Below are 27,776 nucleotides of genomic sequence, written 5' to 3'. Positions count from 1 at the left end.
GCAAAGGGCAAACCTGCGCTTCTACACTGAGGGCAAAAAGAAAGTCTTGCGCTCCTGAAGATCACATCTCCCATTAGTGCTGAAGGAGCCATGGGACAGGGCAAAAATAGAGAGGGCTCTTCTGGAAGGTCAAGGCTCTAGATAGCTTCTGTGAAGTTACAATACAAGTGTGGGGGAAGAAGCACTCAAACTACATTATAAAATTCCAATGGATATGTCTGGAAGGCTCTATCTCTATAGGCATCAGGAAATATTCCAATATTTATTTAATTACTGCTGAGCTGTAACCCAGGTTAGCAAAATCCCTCATTCACCAGAACACCTTCTCAGTTTCATTTTGGTCTTCATTATTACCTGAAAATTGCATAATTGACCTTTTAAATGCTAAAGTTTAAGAGGTGGGAGTACCCTGAGCAAAGTACCTGAAGGTATTTCACCTGTGACACAACACTTTTCACACCAGGAGGAGTCAGATTTTCTTGACACTAATGCATACTGTCAGGATGGCTGCCCTCATGGTGATGAGTGTGAGCTGATACATTTTGCCATTACAGAGGAGTATCTTCAGCTGACACTTAAAGAAGAGATAAAGTATGAAAACTATCTCCATCCATATAGAGAATTTAAGATTTATGAGTTCTTGCAATAGCCTGCTAAAAGCCACAGCTCTTCAGTGCATGCAATACTGAAGACACTATCTGTATTTCCTGCTGCTTCTATGCAATAGATATATGTTTATTTTATTAAACAAATTTATCACTACTCACCACCATTGTCCCTTGTTTACTGAAGTACGCTATTAGCATTCTTTCTTAATATGAGTAAAGTATGTTTTATGTCTCTCCTATGAAAAACTTCCATGAATATGAGAGCTGTTGTTTCATGACACTTACAGAAACAACTTCTGATGTATTTCAGTATATTAAAATTTGAATAGAGGAGAGGACCATGAAAGAGAGTGCTTTTCCCTGATTTCATCATGGAGGGCTGCACTAATTCATGATGGCTAAGGCATTCCTTTCCCACAGATCACTGCTGGTTTATCACCTACAACAAACTCTAGAGCTAGGGTGAAATACCCTCCTGTGAAATACCCCCTGGGTCCTCCTTCTGTGTCCCCAGAAAAAAGCAGACTGGGGTTATTATCTAAGCTTTTTAATAAAAAGAGAGAGGGACTACTCAGCAAAGTGGGAAAATGTTGTATCTTGAAGCAATGGGGCAATTAATTCTGGTATCACTGCCACAGAGGCAAGAGAGTGAAATAAATTTCCAAGTTATTTCAAAAGACTTTTAAAGTATTTAAATTATAAGTGACAAGAGAAATGTTGGAATAGCGTAAAGAAGACAGTACTTTTTCTTAGCCCTCAAGAGAGTCATCTTATTTCAATTTTCTTCTTTTCCAAGAGTAGTTACAATGATCCAAATACGTAGATATGACTGTATATTAAATTAAGAGGTAAAGAAGAACATTCTGAGAGAGTGACGCACAGCTCACACACTATAGGATTAGTTAAGTCCACAACATTGCTGCCAAGAACAATAGTATTTGGGATTTAAATTTAATTTAATTTTTAAATTATATTACTTCTGCCTGAAATGTAATATGCTCTCAGTGAAGTAATTTACATTTTCATTCATTGTTCTCGCTTGTCTTGTTTGATGCTATATATTACTTGTTATATTACGCCCTTAGCACCACTGTAGTGCAAATGAACTAGTAAGATTGTAGAAAGTTTTGCAAGTCAGAGGTATGCAAAGGCTTCCAGCATATGCCCCATGATTAACAAAACCTTCCCATAAAGTGTGTTTGCCATCTTCAGGTAAAGCAGGTACTTAATTAACATAATAGAACATACTAAAAATGAATTAATTAGTCTTCAATGGCGAGTTAATATCAACAACAAAGCTACCATTGGTCCTGTTGTAGCTAAGAAACTTTTGGCCACCTAGAACTTCACAGACATCCCTCTGCTGCAGGCTAGAAACTTGTTTGAACTTAGGGACAGAGATAGACATGACGTCCTCTAGCTCCTGATGTACATGCCCCTCACACTTGAGTCAGCCACTTGTAGTTAGCAGCTTATGGTATACAGCTGGTTGCATTCAACAACAGCAGCTGATCTACAACAGTTTGTTAATTATAATCATATTAAAAAAAAATCTGACTTGAGGATCATAATCACACCTTCAGCTGAAATGTCTGTGACAGTCTCAGATCCACACCAGTTTGAAACCATTCATCAAGTGGAGGTTACCACCTTGCTGGAGAAGCCTGCAGGATGGATTGGGTGCACATTCCTCACTCATTTTGGGCAAAAGCTGTTGACTCAGTAAAATAGCCACCTTGATAAGTGGGAAGTTTGTGAGTGTAAGTGCCTAAATTACAGTAAACTGATGTTTAGGATGCTAGTGGATTAAACTTCCAAAACACTGTGCAGGACATACATCTGTATAACTAAAAATTACCCATTCGTGCCTGCTGAAAGGCAGGTATGCATGCTGTATTTAAAAATGGGAGCCAGTTTGGCCTGCAGATACAATATGATTCTCTCTACACCAGGAAAGAATGAGAAAAGCCATTATGATATTGTCACATTTATAATAACCAGAGTATGAGTAACCTCTAACACTGGTGGGCAAGACTGAGGCAACAAACTCTGACGAGAGACTTCAGTATTTAAATGCGAGTAACCTCTGTGTAGTGATGTTGACTGTTACCATGTCCAAAGACATTTGAAGTAGATAAAGTGAAATCCTCTGCCGCATGTCTCCTCGTTCAGCCACAGTACATGGTCTGAGGTAAAACAAATGTTTTTATTAAGCATTTTAATATAAATGTGAACAGGAGAAAATAAGGCGTTGCCAAGCAAAGGTTGTGCCCATAGTTTGTAAAGAGGAGAACTGTGATATTAACACCTTGAAAAACTATCCGCTCTTCTAACCTATTCCTTAAATTAAGTTTCCAAGGAAAACTTATGTCAGCAGAACAGAAGTTAAAGTGGTTGCTATTTAAAAGATAAAATAACAGGATACCTGATGTCACTAGTCAAATCTTACAAAGCAAGATTTTTCCTAGAGCCTGAAATTACCAACAACATTAACCTCTTCCTAAAAAGATTTTAAAAGGTCCTCATGTAGCATACCCAAAAATCATTACGAAGACAGGCAGAAGCAGAGCAGAAATGCTGAGAGTAAAAACACTCAAAACCAAAATGTAATGGGCATGGCTTTCCACTCTTTCAGGTTAGTGCAGTAATTTAGTCTTATGCAAACAGCTATGAACCAGACAAAACCCAGAGACTGACAGTGTTTTACTCTCATTTCCATCTCACAAGGCCATGCAGAATAGGACCCTGTGTATGTGACACACCTATGGAATGGCATCACTCCGTAGGAATTACTCTCTTTTAAACTGGTGCTTTGTAATGTGTAATGAATTAAAGTAGAATGGAGCAATTTATTGGGAAAGAAACCTCACAGAATTTCTATGTACAGTTAATTGACTTTGGATTTTAAGATGTTACACACTTACATTGATGCTTTTCCCATAGTTCAAGCTTTTTCAGGTTCTTTCTCATCTACTTTGACAAATGTCATATTGTACTATGAAATCTGATTGAATTTAGCCAAAGAACTTTAGAAAATGGTTAAGTACACGTATCTAGACCCGCACATACTGACAACATGACTGAATACTTCTCATTCCCTAGGTAGAAGTACAAAAGGATTAAACTTGTAAGACATTTTAAAAAAAATATTGTGAAAACATTAGCAGAGTTTAATCTACACTAGTGTAGGAAAACAATATTAAAGTTCAGAGTAAAATGCTCAAACAAAACAGCAAGCAGAAAATAGTCTTGTTCTCTGAAGGCATTATCCATTATCTTAGCTGAAAACAAGCTAAACAACTGTGAGAAAAGGTTTCATAATAAAAATCTGAATTTGTTTCTGTTTCTTTATGTCTATATACAACTTGGTTAAAATCACAGCCTGTAGCAGGCATTCCATGCTGTTGCTGTTAGATTTCTTTGAGCTCGCTTATTACCCAGAGTATGTAGTATAGAAATACCCAGCGTACATAATTTTTTATAAACTTTCTTTTTTACTAAATATGCTAAATTTAATAATTCAATTTGCTTACTTACAGATTCGTTACTGGGCTGCTCATGATAAAGAAGCAGCTGCACAGCGGATACAAGTGAGCAATCAAGAATATTCAACCAAACTGGAAAACCTGAAGCCTAATACTCGCTACCATGTAGATGTTTCTGCCTTCAATAGTGCAGGCTATGGACCTCCCAGTAGAACCATCGATATTATTACCAGGAAAGCACGTAAGTAAATGGAGCACTAGGTTATGTATAACATCATGTACTTCATTATTGCATGTTGCATCATGTCCATCATGTCTTCAGACTTGGCTTCTCATTCATATACCCAATGTTCTCCGTTTATGTTGTATTGGTTCTTGGTCTGAAAAGTTCTACCAAGGCTCTCCTTTTCACTTTTGTTGCCATGAACAATGTGGATATCTTATAAAAGGTGGTAAGGAGACACAGATTATAGTCTCATAGGATAATTCAGGCTGGAAGGGACTTGGAAGGTCCAACCTTCTGCTCAAAGCAGGGTCAGCTACAAGCTCAGACCAGGTTGCTCAGGGTCTTGATCCAGTTGGGTCTTGAAAACCTCCAGGGATAGAGACCGCATGACCTCCCTCCCTGGGAAACCTGTTCCACTCCCTGACTGTTTTTCCTAGCATCTAGTCTGAGCTTCTTTCTTTTAATTAAGTTTGTACCTTTTGTCACTGATCCTCCTGCCATGCACCATTTTGAAGAGCCTGGCTCCGTCTTCTTAATAACCTATAAGAACAGACAGGTGGCTCTTGGGCCCCCTCCCCTTGTTCACCCCTCTCTTCTCCAGGGTGAACAAGCCCAGCTTTCTCACCCTCCCTTCAGAGGACAAGTGCTCCAGCTCCCCATCAGGTCAGTGGCGCCCATCTTGTGTATTTAAAACACACTTATATGGGCTAAAAATATGTACAACTAATTTGAGTATTTCTGTCAGTAAATAGTGTATTGTGCAACTTGGACCTGCAGGGTTCATTTGTGTTGAATAAGACGACTCCATTTTTATAAGCTTATTGTGTGAAATATAATTAATGGTTTCTGCAGGGGGGTACTCTGATTTCTACTGAGTTAAATGCTGTAGAAATGCCTTTAAATGGTTAATTAAATATTTAATCTCAATGAATAAATATGACTTAAGCCACATTTCTGGGAGGTTCTGAACATAGTTATAGTTGCATGCCAGCAAACACACACGGTCAGCAACATAGTGAAGGGTAATGTTGGCCACATCCATTCTGGCAACACAGAAAGGCAAACCCACAAAGCAGCCACTGCACAAGCCGTACAAAATTGCCTGGCTGAAGCTGTAGCATTCATTCTAGGAAGGAGACTATCCTTTAATCATATAAGGTCAGCCATAATTTCCCTTTTTACATTTTCACATGTCTTAATAAAAATGGCATTGAATGATTATGAAATCTCATTTATGTGCACATTATACATATGTTGCTTTTCAGCTCCAAGCCAACGTCCAAGAATTATCAGTTCTGTAAGATCTGGTTCAAGGTACATCATCACCTGGGATCATGTGAAGGCAATGTCAAATGAGTCTGCAGTTGAAGGATACAAAGTATGATCTATGAAAATATTTTTTATCTTTGTGTATACTACATGAGGTATATTTTATAGACAGTGTTGAATTTTGGTACCTACTCAAACTTGAACATAGTTGCATGCTAAAGATGAAGGTTTCATGCTCAGAGATCACAGACATCCAGTAGGCTTAGGAAAAAGCCAGTGGGCTTAGTCGATATGATGAGAAAACATTGGAGCACTGAAATTCATTTGAGTGGTGAGCCATTTTATGGGAAACTTTAGATCAGGGACTGCAGCAACCTAACTTCCCATACGATTACATTTATTGTCTATTGGCTAAAAATAACACTGAAAAAAAATGTACACTATAATAGTTTTTCCTTATACCAGTATGCATTGTTCCAGCTTTCCTTTCCCACCTCCATGGGAACTACAGTTCTGGGAAGGTAGAGGAAGAGAAGGGACACTTAACCTCATTAGATGCAATTACTGTATAACTAGAGCAAGTGTATATACTAACTATAGGCTGTATAGAAAACTTAAAAAATTAATTCCTGTTTAACTTTGCTGCTTGCTTGACTTGACAGTAAGAAAATTAGTGTCATGCTCTACACGTACAAATTTTGCTTGAGGAGTTGAACTGCTTCCTGGGAATTGCTGAAAATGTTTCACAGAGATGATTCCAGAAAGAGTAGAGATCTTTTCTAAAGGTCCCACAAGACATATACCATCGAATTTGCAATAGTTTAACAGCACTGAGAGTTAATAATAAAATTAATAATAGTTTCATTTATGAAAATGGTAATAAATCTTATGTCAGAAGGCCCAACTGAGTTCTGAGATTTTTATTTGATGCTCATTGCCAACCTGCATTATTATCCTTCATCATTTAATTACTTATTTTGAATGTAGGGGCTGAAATTATTTTTCAAAAGGTGGCATAATTTTATAACAGAAAAACAATGAGGAAGCAACCTGTCTAGATTCACCCTACGTAAAAATGGAAAAAGTAGTATCTGCCACTAAGTTTTGATATATATAGGTTTCATATATAAATGAAAACCTAATACTTTTTAATTTACACACTGTATATAAGCAACTGTTTTCATGGAAATGTAGCATTTCAGTAACTATACTTACTATGACTTTCCTAGGTACTGTATAGACCAGATGGACAACATGAAGGCAAGTTGTTTTCAACGGGAAAGCACACAATAGAGGTCCCAGTCCCCAGTGATGGTGAATATGTCGTTGAGGTCCGAGCACACAGTGAAGGAGGAGACGGAGAAGTAGCTCAAATAAAAATTTCAGGTGAGCAGATAACTTCCTTTCTTCTTTCCCACACTCCTTGGAGATCTTGGACTGAATACTTTCCTCTTGCACACTATCCAGAGATGGGCACACCATTCCCATCCAAAATTGGAGAGGTAGCTCTTCAGCAGTGACTGTGCTGAGAATTAGGGTTTATCTTAAAATCTTTCTGAAGACTCGTAATGCACACAGGACACTTCAGCAGCAGTCCAGCTCAATCCTGGAAGCACTGCCAATCTTCCAAAAATCAAACTGTTTCTACTGGTGCCCCCAATTAGGCTACCACTTTTAGTAGTGTCCTATAAGCGTAACTACATGGTGCAGGCTCAAGACATCAGCTTGCAATAATCCTATAGTTCCTAGTGCCTGTTGCCTCTGCATCTCATTCCTTTGTCAACTGCCACTAAGAGAGAAAGTAACTAAGAATAGTAGGTTGTCCACAGTGGTCCACAGACCAATTGCTAGGGAAGTTCCACTTTTTGGGAGACAGGGGAAGCTGTGACACATACAGATGAATAAGCAATGAGAAATGCAGCATGCTCAGGTTTAGAGTGGTCTGGATGATTTGTAAAGAGGGGAAGGGAGCTTGCATGGATCAGGCTGATTCAACTTTTACTCAGTGTTGATTCCATCTACGAACTCAGACATGGTCTGCACATCTGTTTCTTGTTAGTTTTGTAATTTAAGTAGTGCCTTAGTGCACAGTGTATGAAGTAGAACATATGAATAAACATCAAGGACTTGGATAGTGTCTTTGCAAGGTTATGATTTAAACACTGTCATTGTATTCTTGTCTTTTTAATTAAAAAATGAACTTGGGGAATAGTAAGGATTAAACATCAACAGTATCTTGTCACATAGTCAGTGCAACCATTATTGTGTCTTTTAAAAAAAGCAATGCCTACGCTATATTATCTGTGCACTGTGAGAAAAGCTGCCTGAAGGAGTGGACCTCCGATCTGCTGGTTTTCAATAATATGGACATATCAGCTAGTGTGAACTCATGGGTATCACCATTTTTGTTTGTATGAAGCATCTATTCCAGTCTTGATCAAATGGAATCTAGAGGTGGAGGATCCATCCTCCGGATGGAACAAAGATCCTGCCGGATCTTTGTTCTCATGATTAATCACCTGCACTGTTGACATTTTTTTTGCCTAATTTTTAATCTATATTTATCTGGTTTTGGGGTCTGGCCATTGTTTCCTTCTATAACCTTTGTCTAGATTAAAGAGTCTTTTTGTGCCTGATATGTTCTCCCCATTAAGAAATGCATATATATCAGTCAAGTGACTGATCAAATGCTAAACAGACTGAGCACCTTGAATTTCTCTGTGATAGCATTTTCTTCAGGTCTTAAATAATTTCAACAGCTCTTCTCTTCACCTCTCCAACTTCTGAGAATTCCTTTAGGACTGTAGACACTATAACTATATGCAGTGTTTCAACCCTGCTGTCTGCAGAGGTAGTCTCTCCTCCCCACACTTACTACTCCCAGCACTATTCATGAAAGGCTTTCATTAGCCATTTATTTCCTTGCACTGGGCTATAAAATGGTGTTCATCTTGTCTGTCCAACACCAGCTCCAAATCCTTCCTGGAGTCCTTGCTTTCCAGGATCCAGTGTCCCATCCTGATCTGTGTGGCATGTCTCTTTTTTCCTTAGTGTATAATTTTGCCTGTGGCTATGACGAAGCACCGTTGGTTTGAATGGCTTAAGTTCCCATGCTGTCCGGATTTCTGTATGAATGTGTTGTTGTCATCACTCTTTACTATTTTGCCATTTTGGTTCATGTACACAGTTCCTTAGCTGTTTACTTCTGGTTTTGATGAAAATTATTGGATTGCATTCAGTCTATTACTGTTCACTGTGGAATTACACTAGAAATTCAGTGACCATTCTTCAGTAACTGTGTCTTGAAATCTGCCATTGACTGATTTCTTAATCCATTTAGCATACACTCTGTTAATTGTGTGTACCTTTTTCTATGAGAATGTCTTGGGGTACTAAGTCAACCACTTTGCAAAAGCTGTAATACATTGCATTATATTATCACACTCTGGGTGAAATCACTTTTAACATATTTTATGAGTTACAATAGCAATTGAAGCAACTGCTATCTTTAGGACATGTCTTAGGTCATTTTTGCATTTATCATACATATCTTATCATCTATCATCAGTGTGGTGCAAAGACCCTTTAGGTAGCAGCAGATAGATTACTTCCCAGGCTGGAAGCAGAACCATCATGTCAGTACAACGTTGAGCCCAAGCTGATCAGTCTTGCCAGTGAGGCCTGCCCCAAGCATGCCCGTACAGAGTTAGCACCTCTGGGAGAGTTAGCACTCTACAACTCCTAGTTGTAGAGTTTTGTATTGCTCTGTCTTCCACACTGCAGCCAAGTTTTCAGTCACAACTTCTACCATACCCCAGCTAGACAGAGAGGGACTGTGCCTCTGGTGGCCTAGATAAAGGCAGCTTTCCCTAGACTCAGTTTAGGAAGGGAGATTGAAAAGGAGACAAAAGGCAGGGTAATCTCTTTGGAATACACACTATATAGAGAATTGGGCAAGCATTTCAGGGTATTTCTGGGCTCAAACCATGCTTTTTCCAAAGAGCAGAATGAAGTGTAGTTTTAACACCTACACATGGCAAATTATGTCTGCTAATTTTTATTCTTAAAGGAAATTTTCCAGTAGTGCAACAGGGTTTAGAATAATTGCCCAAAAAGGGTGATAGAGTGATAAGAAGCTTTTAAGTAATGATGATTTTTCTCAGACACTTGCAAAGAAGAGAAGACCTAGTTTGATAGGAATGTGTGTTCTGGTGGTCAATTGGCCAAAATGGAACTTACGTATTTACACAGAGATGTAAACAATAGCTAAGACAAAACGTAAGGTGTCTTATCAGAGAGGACCATTGCCTTACTTGACCTTCATCAAGTAAGGCAATCTGATTCTAGAGTTTGCAAACCAAATTAATTTCCTGCATAAGCAAATGGGGAGAATTAAGCAACTAGGGCAGGGGTTCAAAATAGCCTGGATGCTGACCAGGAATGACCAAACCTTAAGCAAACTGGAAGGCTGCACCGAAGAAAGAGGAATGTCTAGAAAACCTATATGCCTTCCAGATTGGTGTTTTCCTGTTGTTCATTGGGTATCAAATCCAAAGTAATCTACATAATGCACCTGAGTTAGGTGTCTAAGCTCCCATTATAATCAGTTGTCATCTAGCATGTAATTTCAAGAAGCTTAAACAAAGCCTGCAGCATTTGAGATGCCCCAGATTAAAAGGGACATCCACGCAATGCTGGCAGGCATGACATGATCTACAGGAGACCTGAGGTCTTCTGGATCAGCAACGGGAGGCCAGACAGGACACCAGAAGACATCTTTTGGCCTACATTTCAGGCATATGAATTGCACCCTTTTGCAAACCAAAACCATTTCCTTGATTTGTGTGGCTGCTGTTGCTGTGTTGACCGTGTTGTCAGCCTATTGTAGATGTACTCTGAGCAATTCTTAGCACTTGCTGAATTAGGTCTGAATTAGATTTAAGTACAAGAACGTCTAGTTCAGGAACCCTAACTGGCCCTGAGGTCTTAACTTAGATATTAAAAATAAGGCACATTTGAACTAACAAAAGTTATATTTGAAAGTCAAATGTAAAAGAAACTAGAAATATATGTTATTTCTAGCTCAACCCCTTGTCTAATTGAGAAACTATCTTTTATGTTTTCCTCATCCTCTTCCTTCTCACAGAAAACCCAGACACATGCTGAAGAGGGAGGCAAACATCCTGCAGCAACTTTGCTCTCATATAACCAGTCAGCTTCCTGTGCGGTACAGTGTTTTAGCTGAGAATGATCTAAAGGAAGTTTACCAAACACAGCCATCTCACATGCATTTCGTTTTAGTGAACATCTTGAAAAATAAGTGCCTATCATAAAATCACTCACTGTGTATATGCTGAGCTGCATTTCATCGTACACCTATAATCAGTGTAAAATACAGTCATGAACTGTTATATTTTATTGGCCAGTGCCTGTTGTACAGTTAGGGGTTTGGGGCTATTTTTCAAGCCCATTATATTAAATTAATGCGCTACACAATTTAAAAGTCATTCTTGAGATACAACAACCAGTTGAAGGCTGGAACTACTTGTTTAACCAAAGGAGTCTGTTTCAGTGGCTAATAACAGGGTTATTTGTTTTCTTTGAAATATATTAAAGGCTGAGATATTTTTTCTGTCTCCTCCATGCTTTTTGGATTGCGGTGCTTTGTCATAATGCTAATATTAATGTAATCAAAGCAATCTTGCAATCAGTAGGAACTAAAACCATATGGTGCTTGGTTCTTTTCTCACTTCACTTGTGTAACTGCACTGGCCTCAGTGCAATTAATTTATGCCAGAGTAAGGAAAAATAGAATCAAGCTCTCAAATTTTAAAATTGCATCCAGGGTGGGAGAGAGGAGAGGGTAACTTCTGATTTGGGAAAATATTGTGAAAAAATGAAGATACCATGCACCTTCACCTTCAAATATGAAATCAGGTTAACGTCTCAGTTTAAATAGTGACATGGACAAAGAATAATTTATGTATTGTATATGCTTATAGCAAGAGAACAAAATTACAGCTTCTCTGTGTTCACTGCACACATATATATAGACATATGAATTCCATTTGCCAGAGGCATGTTTTAGGATCCTGAAAAAGTATTTACTTTGAAGCATAGCTTTTTCAAAGGAAAATGCAAAATTTTTGTCCATAGTAACTCATACAAACCTTTTAATTATTTTCTATCTTAATTTCTCTTTTTATTATTATTTAAAGGGGACATTAATATTTATTGCACATATTAGTACCAAGTAAATCAGGTGATCATTCACTTTTCATGTGGTATAATCAAAATCTTTTGATCATACGTTGAAAATGTCCATCTGTTGCAAAGATGGTTGTAGTAATAAGAGAACAGGAGAACACAGGTAAAAATCATAAGGAATGCTTATGGAAACAGTCCTCTAACTGGCATGACAGTCCTGTTACTGATCTTGGAACTTATTATGTATCTGTGACAAGAATGTAACAAAAAGCTTCTACTAAACTAAAAATACATTTTCAAAAGAGCTCTCCTCTATAAGAACTGTGATTTTCACAACGCATTTGGCTGTTGTCTCATGGCTTGAAAATTAAGTAGAAAATACTCAGAATAGCCTCTAACCTGGTACATAAATCTGTCTAAAACAACATACTCAGTTCTCTGGTATTTCCTCTTGATTTTCCTTCATCATCAGATTTCATTTCATCAGAGTTCTAATTTATTGGTACTGCCTCCTTCCAAGCCTTACATTGACAACTAAGGTTTGACAATTCCAAGCATTACAACATATTCAGTGCTAGAACAAGCATTTTCTTGAAAAGCCATATTCTCCTTAATTTCAATTTCTTCTCTTTTTCTTGTATTCAAACTCAACAGTAGGACAGACCGCAGAAATGTTTTCATATCTAGTTACATTTTCTTAGTCTGCATTATCCTATGATAAACTCAATGCTGTTTATTTTGTCATTTCTGTTTATTTATATGGGAAAGCCTGTATACACACAAAGCGTGGATACAACAAAATTTCTCTTTTAGCCATAAGGCTCGTAACTAAGCTGTGCAGTGGTGATTGACAGGCTTTATGGCTAGAAATTGAATGTGTGTGCACATGGATTTAGAACACAACAGAGGTTTAAAAGAACAATATCACACAAAACAAGAGCAGGATAAGTTACTCATTATCAGACAATACTGACAAGACAGGAATCCATAGTTGCTATACGTCAGAAAACAGAAAAAGTGACCACTGTCTTGAAAAGGACCGTGTAACTTCCTCCTGCTTTTATCTTCAGTTGCTACATGCCTGTCTGTGTGAGCTTGGGAATTGCCTGCAAAATCCCCACTGAGGGCTATTTCTCGATCACACAAAGGCATGAGAACTCTGCAGTGCCTTTAAACATGAGCAAAAAAGAAATCTATGGCAACTTCGTATACCTTGTTACAAGTTTTAATTTGTTACATGTTGGAGATTTTGCTGGCTATCCCCAAGCTTGCAAGAATGCTGTAGGAAGGTGTGACTGTCACGGAAAACATACATTCTTGTTGGATCTCAGAAAGTAAAGACACTGAAGATACTAAAAGATACTAAAGAAAGATACTGTAAAAGTATAGAGAAAATCAGTGAGGGTACGTGGTGAATGGAGTGAATTCTGGGTGAGGTGGGCGAGGAGGCAAGGAGCCTTCAGCTAGAGTAAGGATGGCTAGTAAGGTAGTCATGAACAATAGGAAGAGGTAAGCAGGAAAAGATTATTCACTTTTCACATTATGAGAATGAAGGTACTCAGTAAAATTAGCAGGCAGCAGATTGAAAACTATCAAAGTAATACTCTTTTGCATGGCACAAAATTAAATTGTGGAACTTCCTGTGACAGGATGTTGTGCAGGACAAATTTATAAATAGAGGCTTGGTCTATCAGCCTTTATTTAAAACTATGTCCTATATTCAGGCTTTGACTCAGGAGCTACTGAACAGAAGCTACAAAGTAGCTCAGGAGCTACTTCAACTCAAGTGGGAGAGAATATAAGAGGAAAGCCATATTCTGCATGCCATGATTTTGTTTTTCTTTTCCAGTGCATCTGTTACGGACCACTGTTGGATCCTGAGTTGGAGTGCATCCTGAGCTACATAGGCCTTTGGTCTGACTCACTAAAGCTGACCCTATACTCCCAGCTTCAGAAAAGTGTGCTATGAAATGCCTGAATAATATTTAGTTGATGGACAAAGGATTTGTTCTTCTTCTGAAACCCTTAAATATTTTCTTTACTGTTTTCAGCAGTTTGGATGTTACCCACTAAACAATGACTGACTTTTAAAATGTGTAAGGAGAAGAAGAAAAATAAATTTTGGTTCACTGTGCAGTTAGAAATACCTTTTTTAAGCAAAGTTTTGATTGCCACTGTTTAGGTAGGACCATCAATTCATCCATGAATTAAAGGTCTGACATTCAAATTCAGTTTGGCTGAACTATTCTTCTCCATTAATTTATCCAGTTGTTGAGGTATATCATACAGGTACTTTCAGGTTTTTTATTACACCAACACAGGAACACTATACCCCTTCAGTTTTATGAAACAAAATGCATGGTATTTTATATTCATTGTACTCTACCATTAGAAGAAGATGGAAAAAATCCAAAAGATAATTATTTAGCTCTCTTATGCTTAAATGTAGCAACATAGCAAAAAAGAATATCACAGAAAAAATCACATAGCTCACAGAGTGAATGTCAAGATTAGCATTTTGCTTTAATAGTGTAATCCCTTTGATGCATAATGATTTAATTTAATACAAATGCATATTCTGCTTTCACCTCTTGGTAGGACATTTAACTATTGAACAATATTTATACAGTATTTTTAATTGTTTTGAGAAATCAAAGCAGTGTTTAGAGTGATTTAAAGTAATCTTTGGAAGACTCATCTCATTAATTTTTTCTCCTGAATAATCTAGACAGGATTGCAGACGTGATCACAGGGGTGAAGGAATGAAGAAGGGAATACTTTCTAGTCATGACAATTCTTACGTGTTTTAATTTTCAGTAGCAAGCCGTGGAACTGCATTATTCAAATCCTTGCGGTATTTTTCAGTTCAGCAGTTAACAATCTCTCTTACTTCTTATGGGTGCCTTGGAGTGGTGGCGTGCTCATACCTCTCAGTTTTATGCGCCTAACCTAGCCAGACTCCTTTTCTTAGCGAGGAGAGTGATTCAGAAGTCCTAGGTTAGGCATCTGCTGTAACACACCTTTTGATGAAACCTCTCTTTTAAGAGAACAAAACCCAGTGATTCTCTGACAAAGGCAGCAGTGATAATTTTCCAGTTACTTCAGTGGCAAAGCCCAAGGGACTTCAGAAAAATAGTAGTAAGGAAGGTGCACAGCTCTTTAGTATTAAGGAAGTATCACAGAGTCTAGTTCCTTTAATAAACACCAAGGTTTAGTGTGGTGGAGAGGGGTAATCTAACAGAAGTACAGAACTGTATAAAGAGTGGTTACAAAGGTGATGAATCCAAAGTCTTGATAATGGCAGATGATATAATACAGGGCAGTGGCCAGAAATTGCGATTTGGGAGGTTCAGGCTGGACATTAGGAAAAATGTCACCCAGAGGGTAGTGCAGCACTGGAGCAGGTTATCCAGATGCAGTTTTCATCTTTGGAGATTTCTGTGACTTAGCTAGGCAAAGCTGCAGCTGACAACATCCGATGTTGGCGACAGTCCTGATATGAGTGGGAGGTCAGAAAAAACAGCCCCAGAGGTACAACCAGGTACAACCAGGCGTTTTGTACTCCTGCGAACTGTATAGCTTCCAAACTTCAGATCTACTGACAGTACATTAAATGATAAATGTTTCATCAGAAGCACAGTTTGTACTGTGATTATTTGGCAGGTTTGTATTTGTGTATAAAAAGATTTATTTGGTACTACAGGTATAAAGAGCAGATAAAATCACATATGTGCTAACTCAAACATATCTTTGAAGTGCCAGTGACCATATAGGAAATACCTGTGTGTATTTTTGCCTTCTTTACATAGATATATTAAATAGTACCTCTCATTACATACTGAAATTGTCCGTGCCTTTTTCAGAATACTTGAAGGACTTCAATGTCAAAATATTCTTGCCTTTAAAGATTAATACCATATATGTTACTTTCATCATTTTTCTAAAGCCTGTTCATAGAAGCAATAGATGGAGAGTTGACAACGGGGTTCTTAGAAGTAGGCATTGGAAGAGTGCTACCTGGTCTGTCATCTGTGCCTGTTCAACACAATTATATTAAGCCAGTGGGAAGAGAAGGAGAAATATTACTTCTGTCAAAGTAGGAAATGTCAGAAGGATCCTTCATCTAAGTTCATGTGAATGTTTCAGAGTATCAAATTCGGTGCTTGTGGCTGTAGCTATAGAGTGGCTGAAGTAAGAACTTTATCAGGAGAGAAATTCTAACAGAAGATCAATTTGAAAATTTCTTCTCCAGAAGCACAAAAATCTGCTTGATTTTTTGCTTTTCAACTCCTGGTGTTTTTAAACCAAGGCTGCAAGCCATTTTAGAAGGTGTGTTTTAGAAAAATCCATCTGCTTGGGCTCAGTACAGGAGAAACTAAGTAAAAGGCTACTTAAACCGTATTGTATGTGAGGCAATATTTAGATGATACAGGATATATATTAAAAAACATAACGATCCTTTCTGTGCTTAAATTCTGTAACAGCATTTTTTTCTAATACTGCGGAGTAGAAGTAAGTGAAATATAGAATTTAATGTGGCAGCATAAGTCACTCATCTGAACAGATGAGCAGCTGTTTAAAGCTGGGTTTAGGCACTACTGGCTCATTTAGGTATTATCTGTAAAAAAAAGTTTCCCTCATTTACCTGTACATGAGAACATTTTGTCTCTCTCTCCCTAAAACAAGTATTTAATGAATTTCTAAGTTATTATTTTGTATAATAATAGAATGCAGTGATGGGTTGTTTCAAATCTTTTTCTGACATTACACAGTGTGGAGGTAAAAAGCTTTATCTGGCTTTAAAGGAAGCATTTGCACTCAGTTACAATGGCTGTTGGTACTTCTGTATCAGGACACTAAAATGTAAAATGATGTGCTCAGCTGGAGGGGAATGTGGTACTAATCACAGCCTTTTCTGCATGTACCTGCAAAGTCCTCACAATCTGAAAATTACTTTGTTAGTCAAATGGAGTTGCCAACAAATGTATCAAACTAGGAACAATTTCTACACTAACCCCCTGCTCTTGGTTTTTTTTGTGTTCTTGCTAGTTTCTACCTTAATCTGTTTCTCCTTTTATTTTACCTTTGTTTGGAACTGGGCAAATTGGAGCGTTCCCAGTAAAGGTTCCCTATTAACCAGTGCACCTTTTCTCTGGTTTATGCAGCCCTCTAAGATGCTTTATCTTGCCTATTCCTATCTGTCTTCTTTACCAGAGATCCTGCTATCCAGCTACCTTGGAAAATTGTATTGACCTTTCTGGTTTAACAGCACCCAATTCTTCAAAGTATATCCTTATCAGTAAAAATTACATTATTTTGCTCTGGGGAGGCACATGCTAGGCTAGCTGTTTGCTTTCTTCCTTTCTGCAGTAACTTTCATACCCAATTTAAGATTTTTTTCTGCCTTGCTGAATAGCAAGGCCAAATTTAAGCTGAGCTGGCCTGTTGGACTAACTTATTTTCTTTGCTGCTTCTCAGTCCACTAGTTGATTCTGCTGCATGTTTGCCATGTTGCTCCCCAGCCCTGGCTGAGTCCTGTTCCCGCTGTTTGTCTCCCTGCTCGCTGTGCTGCTGCGCTCAGGGAGCAGAGGGAGGGAGGCTGCCCTTCACTTCCCTCTTTCTCAAGGGCTGCGCGGTGATGGGACTTACCTGTACATGAAGACTGTGTAGCACATGGCCAGTTTCATGAGCGCGAGACCTGCGCTGTACTATATGTGCTGTGCAAGTCTTGTGTGCTGCCAAGGGATCGTGGCCTTCCCCTGCCATGAAGCAAGCACTGTCATCCAGCCCGTTGAGACTGGGCGCTTCTGCTCTTGTAGAAGCTGAGGGCATCCTTCTTCATCTTCTGATGTGTGAGCCAGGCTTCCAGGCTGAAAGATGAAGGTTTTTAAGGCAGGCTTTTAATGTACCTCAGCATTTAGACGTGCCACATTTGTTCCCAAGAACACAGAAATTCCAAAACTATAGTATTTTCCCCATTAATTCACCACCATTTCACACCTGAAGACTTTCTACTGTTTGCCTATTGTACCGTGTGGTTGTTTAAATGTGGACTATTTGCAAGTGAAAAGGAGTGACACATCTGGTGTATACTTGGGGTGAATTTATTTGTAAAAAAACATTCACAAATCCCTATTTTATTGAACGAGGAGGAGCAGGTTCCTCACTCAGAAATCCCCAGACATGCCAGCTGGCCAAAGAAGAACTGTCCTGTTTCTTCTTTTCAGGGTTACAATGAAACTTTCTCTTCTGGCCTCCCATTTTTTTCCTGACAAATTATCCCTTTTTGGTGAAAAACCTGTCAATGACTCTCTCAGAGGATGACCGAATTCCTCTGAATGACTACCAACTATAATTTCTGAGGCAGTGCAGAATACATTTATGTGGGAACATTCACAGCCAAGTGTTTTGCCACACCAATCAGTGTAATTACAGATAAGCTTTTCTATAGGGGCAAGCTACCGAAACTCGCTCCAAGCTCCTCCTGCTGCTTCAGCAGGCAGTTTCCAGCAGTGAACACCTCGTCCTAGCTGAGCACATGATTCAGCCTTACTTGGCCTGGCAGTACTCCTGGTGCTGCTGGTGAGCCAGTTTGTCTGGAGTGACTGCTCGCAGCTGGGGAGACAGGGCAAATGCTGAGAGGTATGACAAGCTTTTAGGTCATATAAGCAATCTTGAAACTCAAAAAATGTCTGTGAAGTACAACTACAACTGTTGCCTGGGTCACAGAAGAACCCCCATAGATTGTTCTTGCTATTATTTGTTGAGTATACTGCTTTAAAAGAGTACCTTTAAAAATATTACCTGTGGTCTTCTACTTAACTCTCCATGCAAAAGAATACGTAATGAACAGTAATAATGTGAAGGGGAAGAAGTAGCTGAGAATTAATTTACATTTTTGGATAGTTAAGTAGTAGCCCACCGACTGAAAATTACCTCATTTTCCTCAGAGTCCAAGACATCTTTTCATTTTGGCAGCCCAGGTCTGTAGCAGGGCCAGAGTGAATGGCAAAGAAGCCCCCGCAGCTGCCTGCTGACACTGCCAACACATCAGGTGCCATTGCCAGAACAAACCAAAATGTTTACTTGGCTCTGGCATATGGATTTTCAAGTAGGAGAAGACAGACTTAACATGGCGGGGTGGACAAACCACCCAGACCATCAGCAGCCCTTCAAATATGTTTTTAATGTTCTCTCTCTTTTTCTTACAATAGGTTTAAAGCTGTTCCGCCAGTGCACAGCAAGCCTTATTAACACGGCACAAAGCATGGGCAGATGCACAGACAGCATTATTGCCATCCTATACATCTACTCTGCTGCAAAACAGTAACTCACAGGGTTGTGAATTACTCCACAGCGCCTTTCTTGAAAGGTTTATGGCACAGGCAAAAGGAAAATTTCCTCGTGCCCAAGCAAAGGTATTCCTAGACAAGGGAAAGTTGGACCCATGACTTAGCAATGATGCCAGTGATGCAAGATAAGCATAGTCTAATTAGTTCAGTTATTTTCCATTTACCATGAATAGGGGTAGCAGAATTTAAATCATGTCAGCTGATACTACCCATCTTTTGCAGTAGTCTTTCATGAAAACAGTATTTCCAGCTGGGATAAGTGGAATTTCTTTTCAAAAGCTAGTTGACAGAACTACAAACCCACCCACTTATTTTATGCAGTTTAGTTTAACCTGAAGAAATTACATTTTCTCCCTTCCTGCTTTTCTGTCCTACCTGGGTAAATATGAAAACACTCAAAAACCAGATATTAATGAAGCCCAGTAGATGCTAAAGAAACTAAAGAACAGAGCAGGCAAAAAAAGCCTTCTTTTTCCAGGTGGCTCAATTTTTTCGCAGAGAAGTGGGTGAGCTTAGTTAGAAGCAAGGAGAAACAGAACGAGAAGGCTTTGCATTTACCTTTCTTAAAATAAAAAGAAGAGCTATAAAAATGGATAGTCCTGATGGAAGATGAGTCTTGGATCCTGAACCAAAAGGAGAATATTATTTACAGGAAAATGGGTAGGAGTTTGGCCATTCTTTCAGAAAAAAGAAATCTATTTTGCAAAACAGACACAAAGGCAGACTCATTTCTTAAGAAGTTACAAAATTTACATTACAAACGTAAATCCTTTATGAATTACATAAAGTACCAGTCCTGGTAAGAAAAATTTCTCTTTTTCTTACTCTTATTAAAGGTATGATAACTCTTACTAAATGTATGATAACTTGTGTCATGAAAAATGTGTTGCAGCAGCTGTATCATTCATGTAGCCAGTCTGCATCTACCTGAACAATTTGTGCAGCACAGGAGGAGTGGATCTGTGGAGAGAAACAGCGGTGTTGAGGATCCAGCTCCACACCGTATGCTCACGTCAGGTTTTACTTTGGACTACCTCCCATCTGGTCCGGCACAGGGTATCCAAGACAGCTCCACAGTGTGAAATAAACCCCAATAAAGGGAACAGCTGAGATGATACCTATTTAAAAACACACTCCTTCTCAAACTAGAACAGTCATGTAGACATCCCCCTCGATGTTCAGTACCTAGAAACTAAGAAAACTGATGTCATTTAATACAAATTAATTCTTGAACAATCTTTCCTGACAACAAAAGCAGAGAAAGAGTTTTGCCACAACAGGATCAGCTCATGATTAGCCGAGGAATAGCTTGAAGTTTGTGTATGTTGGCAGGACAAACAGTTTCCCATTGAGAAAGAGAAGTTATTCACGTATGACAGCTTCACAGATGACCAGTAACTAATTTCCTGGTTCACAGATCTGATGAAAGTAAGATTGTTATGCAGGCCTCTACATTTTTTTTTTTACAATCCAGTATAAAAAGATACATGATGCTGGGAAAAGGGCCAAAAATGTCATACCTTAAAGATAAGTAACATTTAAAGAAAATAATGACGTATTTTTAATAGCAAATTGTTACAAAGGCTTGGGAAATACATCAAAATCTGAATTGTTTTAACACCTGTTTCACTTAGGCATTAAATTGATTTCATTACTTTTGAATATAAGTGGAAAAATGTTGCATACTGTTCGAGATGTCAGTAAAATAGTGTAAATATTTTACACTATTCAGCAGTGTAAAATATTTCATCTTAGACTTTATGTGATTGAGATGGCAACACAGAATTTAAAATACAAATAGAAAGCTGTGGCTTAGTGGGACGTTACCAGGAGTTCCTGTGATATGTAAAGATCTTGTTGAAGAAAAATCCGTCCAGCAGTTGTTCTCTTCATTTACTCAGATAAACAACCACTTGTGAGAAAGGCTGCTGAGAACAGGAGGCAGGGAAAAACATTAGGTAAACTGCATGCATCTCATACAAATTGTATTCGATTTTAAGCTACACTCTGAGTAGATGTTTCTGTAGATACTTTAGTCCTAGGCTTAAAAATATCAACTACAGGAACTCTACAGCAGACAGTAGCAAGGTCTCTATGGGAGTATAACAAGATTTCACAACTTCTTTTGCTTGGGGCTGTTGGAAAAAAACAAATTTAAGGTGTGCATTTCATTGTTTATTTGAAAGAAATGAGGACTCGCGATATGAAGTCCACACATGGTGTATTAGAGTGGTGGTTAGGTCACGTGATACTGATTTGGTTTTGGCCTTGACTTTGATGACTGTAGTTTGCAATTGCACGCACGCTGGATACACAAGGTGCTGGCTGAGAGGAGAGATCACACATTATAACACTGAGGAGACAATGAATCTTTAGGTGCTAAATATATCCAGCTCGTACCTGGCCAGACTTCAGAAGGAGCTTAATAATCCTTCTGTTTTAATTTACATCCACATGTTTATTTGTACACATTCATTAAGTCTTTATCTGGCATTTCTCTAGTTTTTAAAGATTGTTAAAACTGACAGGTCACAGTTGCATTACTGCACAGAATTAAATCTTGTAGTCTGTACTCAGGCAAAACTTACATTAATTTCCATTCATGAGCTGCAGGAGCGTACTGGCTGTCATTCACTGGTGACTGGTGTTTCAAGTAAAGTATGGTTCTTGACGTGGGTCAGTAATTTAACAAGAAAAAAGAAGAGATAATCTGTTTAATGTGCATTTGTCCTCCTAATATTCTGCTAATGTGCTGTCTAAGGGTAGGATTTGCTTCATTGCGGAGAGCTGTTATACATATCTCTGCAACGGTGCCTAAACCTTGTAAGGAACTGCTGTAATGGGGTGAATTGCTAACTATTAATTCTGGAGCCAGCGAGCACATATCAGGGGAAGATTTATTATTCCTTTCTCTTTGTAGAATAGTTACATGCAAAAAAAATTTTCTCATACTTGTTCATCATTTAACGTCACTCGGCAAACTTTTTTTCATGTTTTCCTTCATTAGAAGCATTCAAAATATGAGTTTAGTTGTGTCTTTCCAACTGCATTATCCTGGTCTGACAAAGGCAGAATACATTTTCTGTGGATATTCTTAAATGTAAAATCTGGATTTTTTTTTTTCCCTATGGCTATTATTCATTCATTAAGAACCATTACTTCGATATTTAGGGCTAAAGACTGCAGAAAAGATTAATGTGTCTCATAAATCACTAAAAAGTACAGATAAATATACTCCCGTACTTTCACAGTTGCCAAAATGTGGAGTTGTTATGTATGAGAATATATTTGAACTTACATTCATGTTCATCTTAAGCATAAAATTCCTCTGTTTAATGGATATTTACAAAAGCAATCTTCCAATATTTTCCTTAATGTTATCGTTCACTGAGGTGGATATACTGCTTCCTGTGGAAAAATGTAGTATCCGTAAAAGTGTACTTTTTACAGCTGAATTGAGCTGATGAAGAAGGATTGGTAGGTCTCTTGTCTTGGTTTTCTAAGCGCTTGGATATCAGAAAGGACTTAGGAAGAAATCTTGACTTCAGAAAGCATCCCTACAGCAGTAGGGGAAGGGGTGGGAATGGGAGCAGAGACGAGTTTTGAGGCATCAGAAGCAAGAGAAAAAGGGTGGAGTTTAGTATGGGGGACAGGGAAGACAGTGGAGCAGCAGAAAAACTTGATTTGAGTGAGGACCAGAGTCAGGAGGAATAGGGTGGTGGACCTAGAAAGAAGGGGGACAATAAGAGGAATATGGCTGAAATTGAAAATAAATTCTGGGGGGGAAGCTCTAAAATTCTGGCTTCTTGGCAGATGTTATGGACTTTCTTCCTGGTGGGACAATGGAGAAACCAGGATCATGTAAAAATACTTGTTTCCACCTTCTGTGGTAGAAACAGGAGGGGAAATAGTTGTCTCCGTCTTGGAGGCTGTCTTCTGAATATATCCCAGATGGGGTCTGCACAGAGCTTCATCCATGGGTCAGGAGACACTGCCTTTCTGGAGAAAGGAGATCTGACTTTCTAATAGCACTTAAATTCACTACTAAAAGCCAACTGTAAACAAGTCAGGCCTTCTGTTTGCTAGTGGCTCATGATCCGCTTTTTGTTAAATGATTTGGTAGGTGACAAGCTGTACCTAAGTGCATATGAACAGCTGTAGGCACATCCTGTCGTGTGGTATTTGGTCACTTCGTAAGCATACTTCTGTTCCTGGGATGGGGAGGGCACACACTCCTCTAACACCTTCTCTAGAGAGAGACCTCTTGGATGAAAGAGGTCATGATGAAAGAGGTTGAAAGAGGCTTTAGACCCAGCTCTCTCCAGTGATACACATGTACTATGCATCTGGTGGAACATGATTGTTCCACCGTACCAATGCTCAGGATTTAGTGGGAAGTATTGTAATAAGCCAGTTGTGAGGAAAGAAGACTAAGCACTCTAGTTTGAGATATGCTCCCAACTGGCTTTCCGAACAACTGCCTGAAACTGCCGTTGTTTGGAGTGGGGCTGTTTAAAGCCAAATGAGGAAAGGAGACAGTGTTATGAACATGGGGAACTGCAGATGAAGACTCAGTTAAATGACTCTGCAAAGAGGAGAAGCATCCTTAGGCATGACTTGTTTGAGGGACAAAGCTTTCATCTTGGAATTGCAAATAGTACATGTATGGTACATCAGAGAAGATGCTGATCAGAAGGAAGTCAAACCCACAGTGTATTGAGACATATTGTGAAAACCCTATCAGAAAAAATACCTGCAATTACTTACGTAGGAACCACAAATGACTAAATATTATCACTTCCATATATCCACAGCTAACTGATGAGCTGGTGAACTATGGAGTTTTCTGATTTGGACTTAATCCACAAATTTTATTAAAAATGTTTTTTGTTATCAGTCAGTTTCATTTCCATCTCATTTCCTGACTTTCTCCTTATTATTGTGGGTAGGAAATACTGTAAGAAATAAATGCTTGAAGGTAACTTACAAATATTTATTTGGCCAAATTCTCACTTCAAACCAGCATTTTTTTCACACTCAGGATCTTGTTTTGCTAACTTATAATTCATAAAGCACGTATTAATAGGAGGTTTGAGATAGACACAAAATGAAGAATTAAGCTCTTTATTTATCCTGAAAGATGCAGAAACTTCTGAGGCAGACATGTAAAACCTACAGATCTGTCTTTCTAGGAGCCTGCATGGTGCTGGACCAGATGATGTGATTTACTTGTCCTTGCAAGAGGTCTGATGAGAAAATGTGAATGCTCTTTTGGGACTTTAAATTCTATGAAAGAATACTTGAAATTTGTCACACTGTGCCTGTTGTTAGCTAAAACAGGGCTGTCTGCTGAAATCTGTGCTGTTTGGTTCACGTGTTACCTTTTCAGTCTGGGTTTTCCTCATTCAGAAGGACATTTGCTGGAGAGCTGTCCAGTGGGTCGGTTCCAGCAGCTCCTCAGGACTGTCACCGCCAGCTGCAAGCACGTCTGTCCTTAGGCTGTGTCCAACAGCAAGACAAGCAGTACGCTGGGTCCTGCACTGCCCACCTACACGTTACCATCCTGACCTAGACGAGCCCAATGCGGTGAAAGCATAGACTGTTCTCCAGCTCCTTTGGCTCGTCTCCAAGGCTGACAGCCAGGCTGTCAGTCAGTATCGGTTTGACGGATCATTTTCTCATACTGATGCTTCTTAACAGGGAGGTGGACCATGGCAACACAAGCCATTTAACATAATAGCAATTCTTATGCCTGTTTGCCAGAGCAAGTCATGTAAAGTTTGTAAGCTGTCAATTAATATTTTATGTCTTAAAATATTTGTTTAAGAAAGAACCTTGTGACTTTAAGAGACGTAAATGTGTAAATGCCACACTACTAGAAGTCAGCCATCTGGACTTTGTAACCTGCAGGTAAACAAACAACCAGGCTCTTTGACATCTCTCAGATTATTGCTGATCATATGAACATTAATGTTTCCAAAGGTGTCTCTTTGCTTCGTCACATTTCAAAGACTCCATTAATTTTGTTTTCACATGTTTAAATATTTATTTTGACCTTTTACCTCCTGGTATAACCTCCCAGCTTGTTGGACCAGCCAAATCAAAATACACTGATGTGTTCTGAATGGCCTTGCTGCTTGTATAAACACGCTGCATAAACAGCTCTTGCAGCACAAAAGAGCGAGTCCTCCGCTGTACCGTAGCAAGTCTCTTTGTCCGTTTCAGATTATCCATACAGGTAGGGGCTGTGCTGAGATACGCCAGCTGGTTTTCCAGCCTTTGTACCCCGCGTTCTTGCTCGCATCCAGGGTTGTTCCCCTCCGCCGTGAGTAATACTGAAGTAAGACCAACACTGTGTTGTTATCTGTTCGACGTGCAGGTGCCGCTGCTGGAGTGCCGACTCTGCTCCTGGTCCTGGTGGTGCCTACCCTGGGTGTCCTCGCCTGCTCGGGATTCTGAATGTAGCTGGGTTTACCTTGTCCTCCGCCTAACACAAAGGACTCCCTTTGAAGATGAGGACCACGACTCTTTTTGATTCCTGTGGCACCATCCTAAGCCAAATAAATTACACTTTAAAATAAATTACCCTACCAATTTCCTATGAACTTTAAGAGGACTGAGGCATCCAGGAACTCCTTCATGAAGTAAATCAACTTTTGAAAGGCTAAGAAATATTTTTAACTTGTTCCAATATGCCTTATAAAACACTTCTGCTGATCTGTGACAGTTGCATGATTCGGTCCAATGGGGCAAGTTACAGTGTTAAAACCCAATAACATAGGCTGTACAGTGAAAGTAAAATCACCATGCGTAGGTGCTTTAACTTGAATAACAAATTGTGAAGTATAATAGAGATTGAAATGTTGATTGTATGTGATAAATGTAAGAGTACTACGTCTGTCTGTACTATCCTATATGTTTTGTGTACTGCATATTTTTGAATGGCCCCATCATCATTTATTGGGATTACTGGTTTTTAGAGAGACAGTCAAAGCAAAAACATTTCATTTTTTTAGAGCTATATTTCTTGAGGCGATTGGATAGAATTTGAAGGACTTGAAATAAAAGTCGGTGACAAGGAATTTTTTATTTCTGAAGATGTTCAGAACACCTGAGGCATGCATAGCATGCTCAGCTTAAAGGTATTTACCTGTACTTCACTGACACAAGATTTACCATATTCTGTTCTTAAAACAATTCTGTTGAAAAATTCCGTTATGGTCGTTGTTGCTGATTTTAGGAGTGAAATGTCAGCTTTCAGGGAAGCAGCGTAATGTATTGGTTTTGGTTTAGTATTATTACTATTATTATTATTATTATTATTATTAAGGTAGCAATGTAACACTTAGGAGTTTGGAGATGGAGTCCATGTTAAGATCAGCCAAGTGGACCATGAAATGGTAAGAAACGTATGTTATTTTTTAAAGTGAAAAGATTTAAAATATTAAAAAAAGAAAAAGAGATACAATAAATGGCAAAAACAGAGTAGCACAGTAAAAAAATTATTATATTTACATTTTTATGCTGCAGATACCAGGTGTTACCTTCCTGTAGTGAAGGCGTACATTTGGGAGAATTATATGCTTTTTCAAGAACTTGATATTATTCTAATGTTCATAGTGTTGTAAATAAGAGTTTTAAAGTTCTGAGACCGTCTCCCTATTTGATAGAGTACTGAATGATCCAACTGTGTGCTAATACATGAAAGTCAGAGCCCAACCGTTAGTCGAATCTAAATGTTTACTATGGCCTTTGCAAAATGGGAACTCTTATTAGAGGTAGAGAATGTTTTTGTTCTGACTGTGTCTAGAGTGTTTCAGTGTTGCCTTTTTTGTTGGTTGGTTTGGGTTTTTTTAAGTTGTTAAAGAAATGCACATTCCTTTCATTTTCCATGGTGTGCTGGGAATTAGTTTGAGTGTGAATGTTGAAGAAACACAGTGATACTGAATCAGCTGGCTCAAGTAATAGTGCAATGTCTGATGCTTCAAGAATTATAAGCTTTGAATCATATTTTATTAGCACAACCTTGCTAGCTACTTAGAAATAGATTTTATCTTTTTAGAACTGATACTGTAGAGGTCCGTAATAATAATATTTACATGAAGCAAGAATAGGTCTATTAATAGTTTACACCCCCTTCTTTTATTTGTATAATTTTGTACTATATATTTACATGTAAAAGTGTAGAGTCTTCATTAAGAAATATCAATAATACTGTTTCAGTTTAACTATTTGTTACAAGATGAAAATTTTTTAAATAGGTGAAAGTGATAACTTCCCTATAGAGGAATGTGAAAGTGTCAAACACTACTGAGTTTCATAAATCGTATAATTATTTGAAAGAGAAATGATCTGTCTTCATACATAAGAAACTAAAACACTGTAAGCCTTCTGTACAAAAAAAATTGTGTTTTATTGTGTTTCATTTTGTTTGGTTCTTTTGCAGTATGACTCATTTTTATATACACTACAACCACAACTAAATCTTTTGCCAAATGCATGACTGCCTTTTACTTTTCTAATACATGGTGTAAAAAGCAAAACTGTTTAGTTTTTGCATGGAAATGACCTGGGAAGGAAAGCCACTTCTTTTTTTAAATCAGCAACACAGATGAGGTAGGTCTCACAT

The 27,776-nt window shown here is 38.4% G+C and overlaps 1 protein-coding gene across 1 annotated transcript in view; it reads left to right on the top strand.

The window, feature by feature from the left end:
• CNTN1 (contactin 1) overlaps positions 1-25,850 on the top strand; it is a 153,782-nt gene extending 127,932 nt beyond the window's left edge. Inside the window, 5 exon segments of the mRNA XM_009327698.1 lie at positions 4,148-4,334; positions 5,585-5,697; positions 6,818-6,974; positions 25,527-25,572; positions 25,574-25,850. Of these exon segments, the coding sequence (XP_009325973.1) occupies positions 4,148-4,334; positions 5,585-5,697; positions 6,818-6,974; positions 25,527-25,572; positions 25,574-25,850 (780 nt within the window).
• Positions 25,851-27,776: the final 1,926 nt, after the last annotated feature.

The sequence above is a fragment of the Pygoscelis adeliae genome, unplaced genomic scaffold (genome assembly GCF_000699105.1).
Source record: "Pygoscelis adeliae isolate BGI_AS28 unplaced genomic scaffold, ASM69910v1 Scaffold113, whole genome shotgun sequence".
Lineage (NCBI taxonomy): Eukaryota > Metazoa > Chordata > Aves > Sphenisciformes > Spheniscidae > Pygoscelis > Pygoscelis adeliae.
This window is presented reverse-complemented; position numbering and strand designations above follow the sequence as displayed.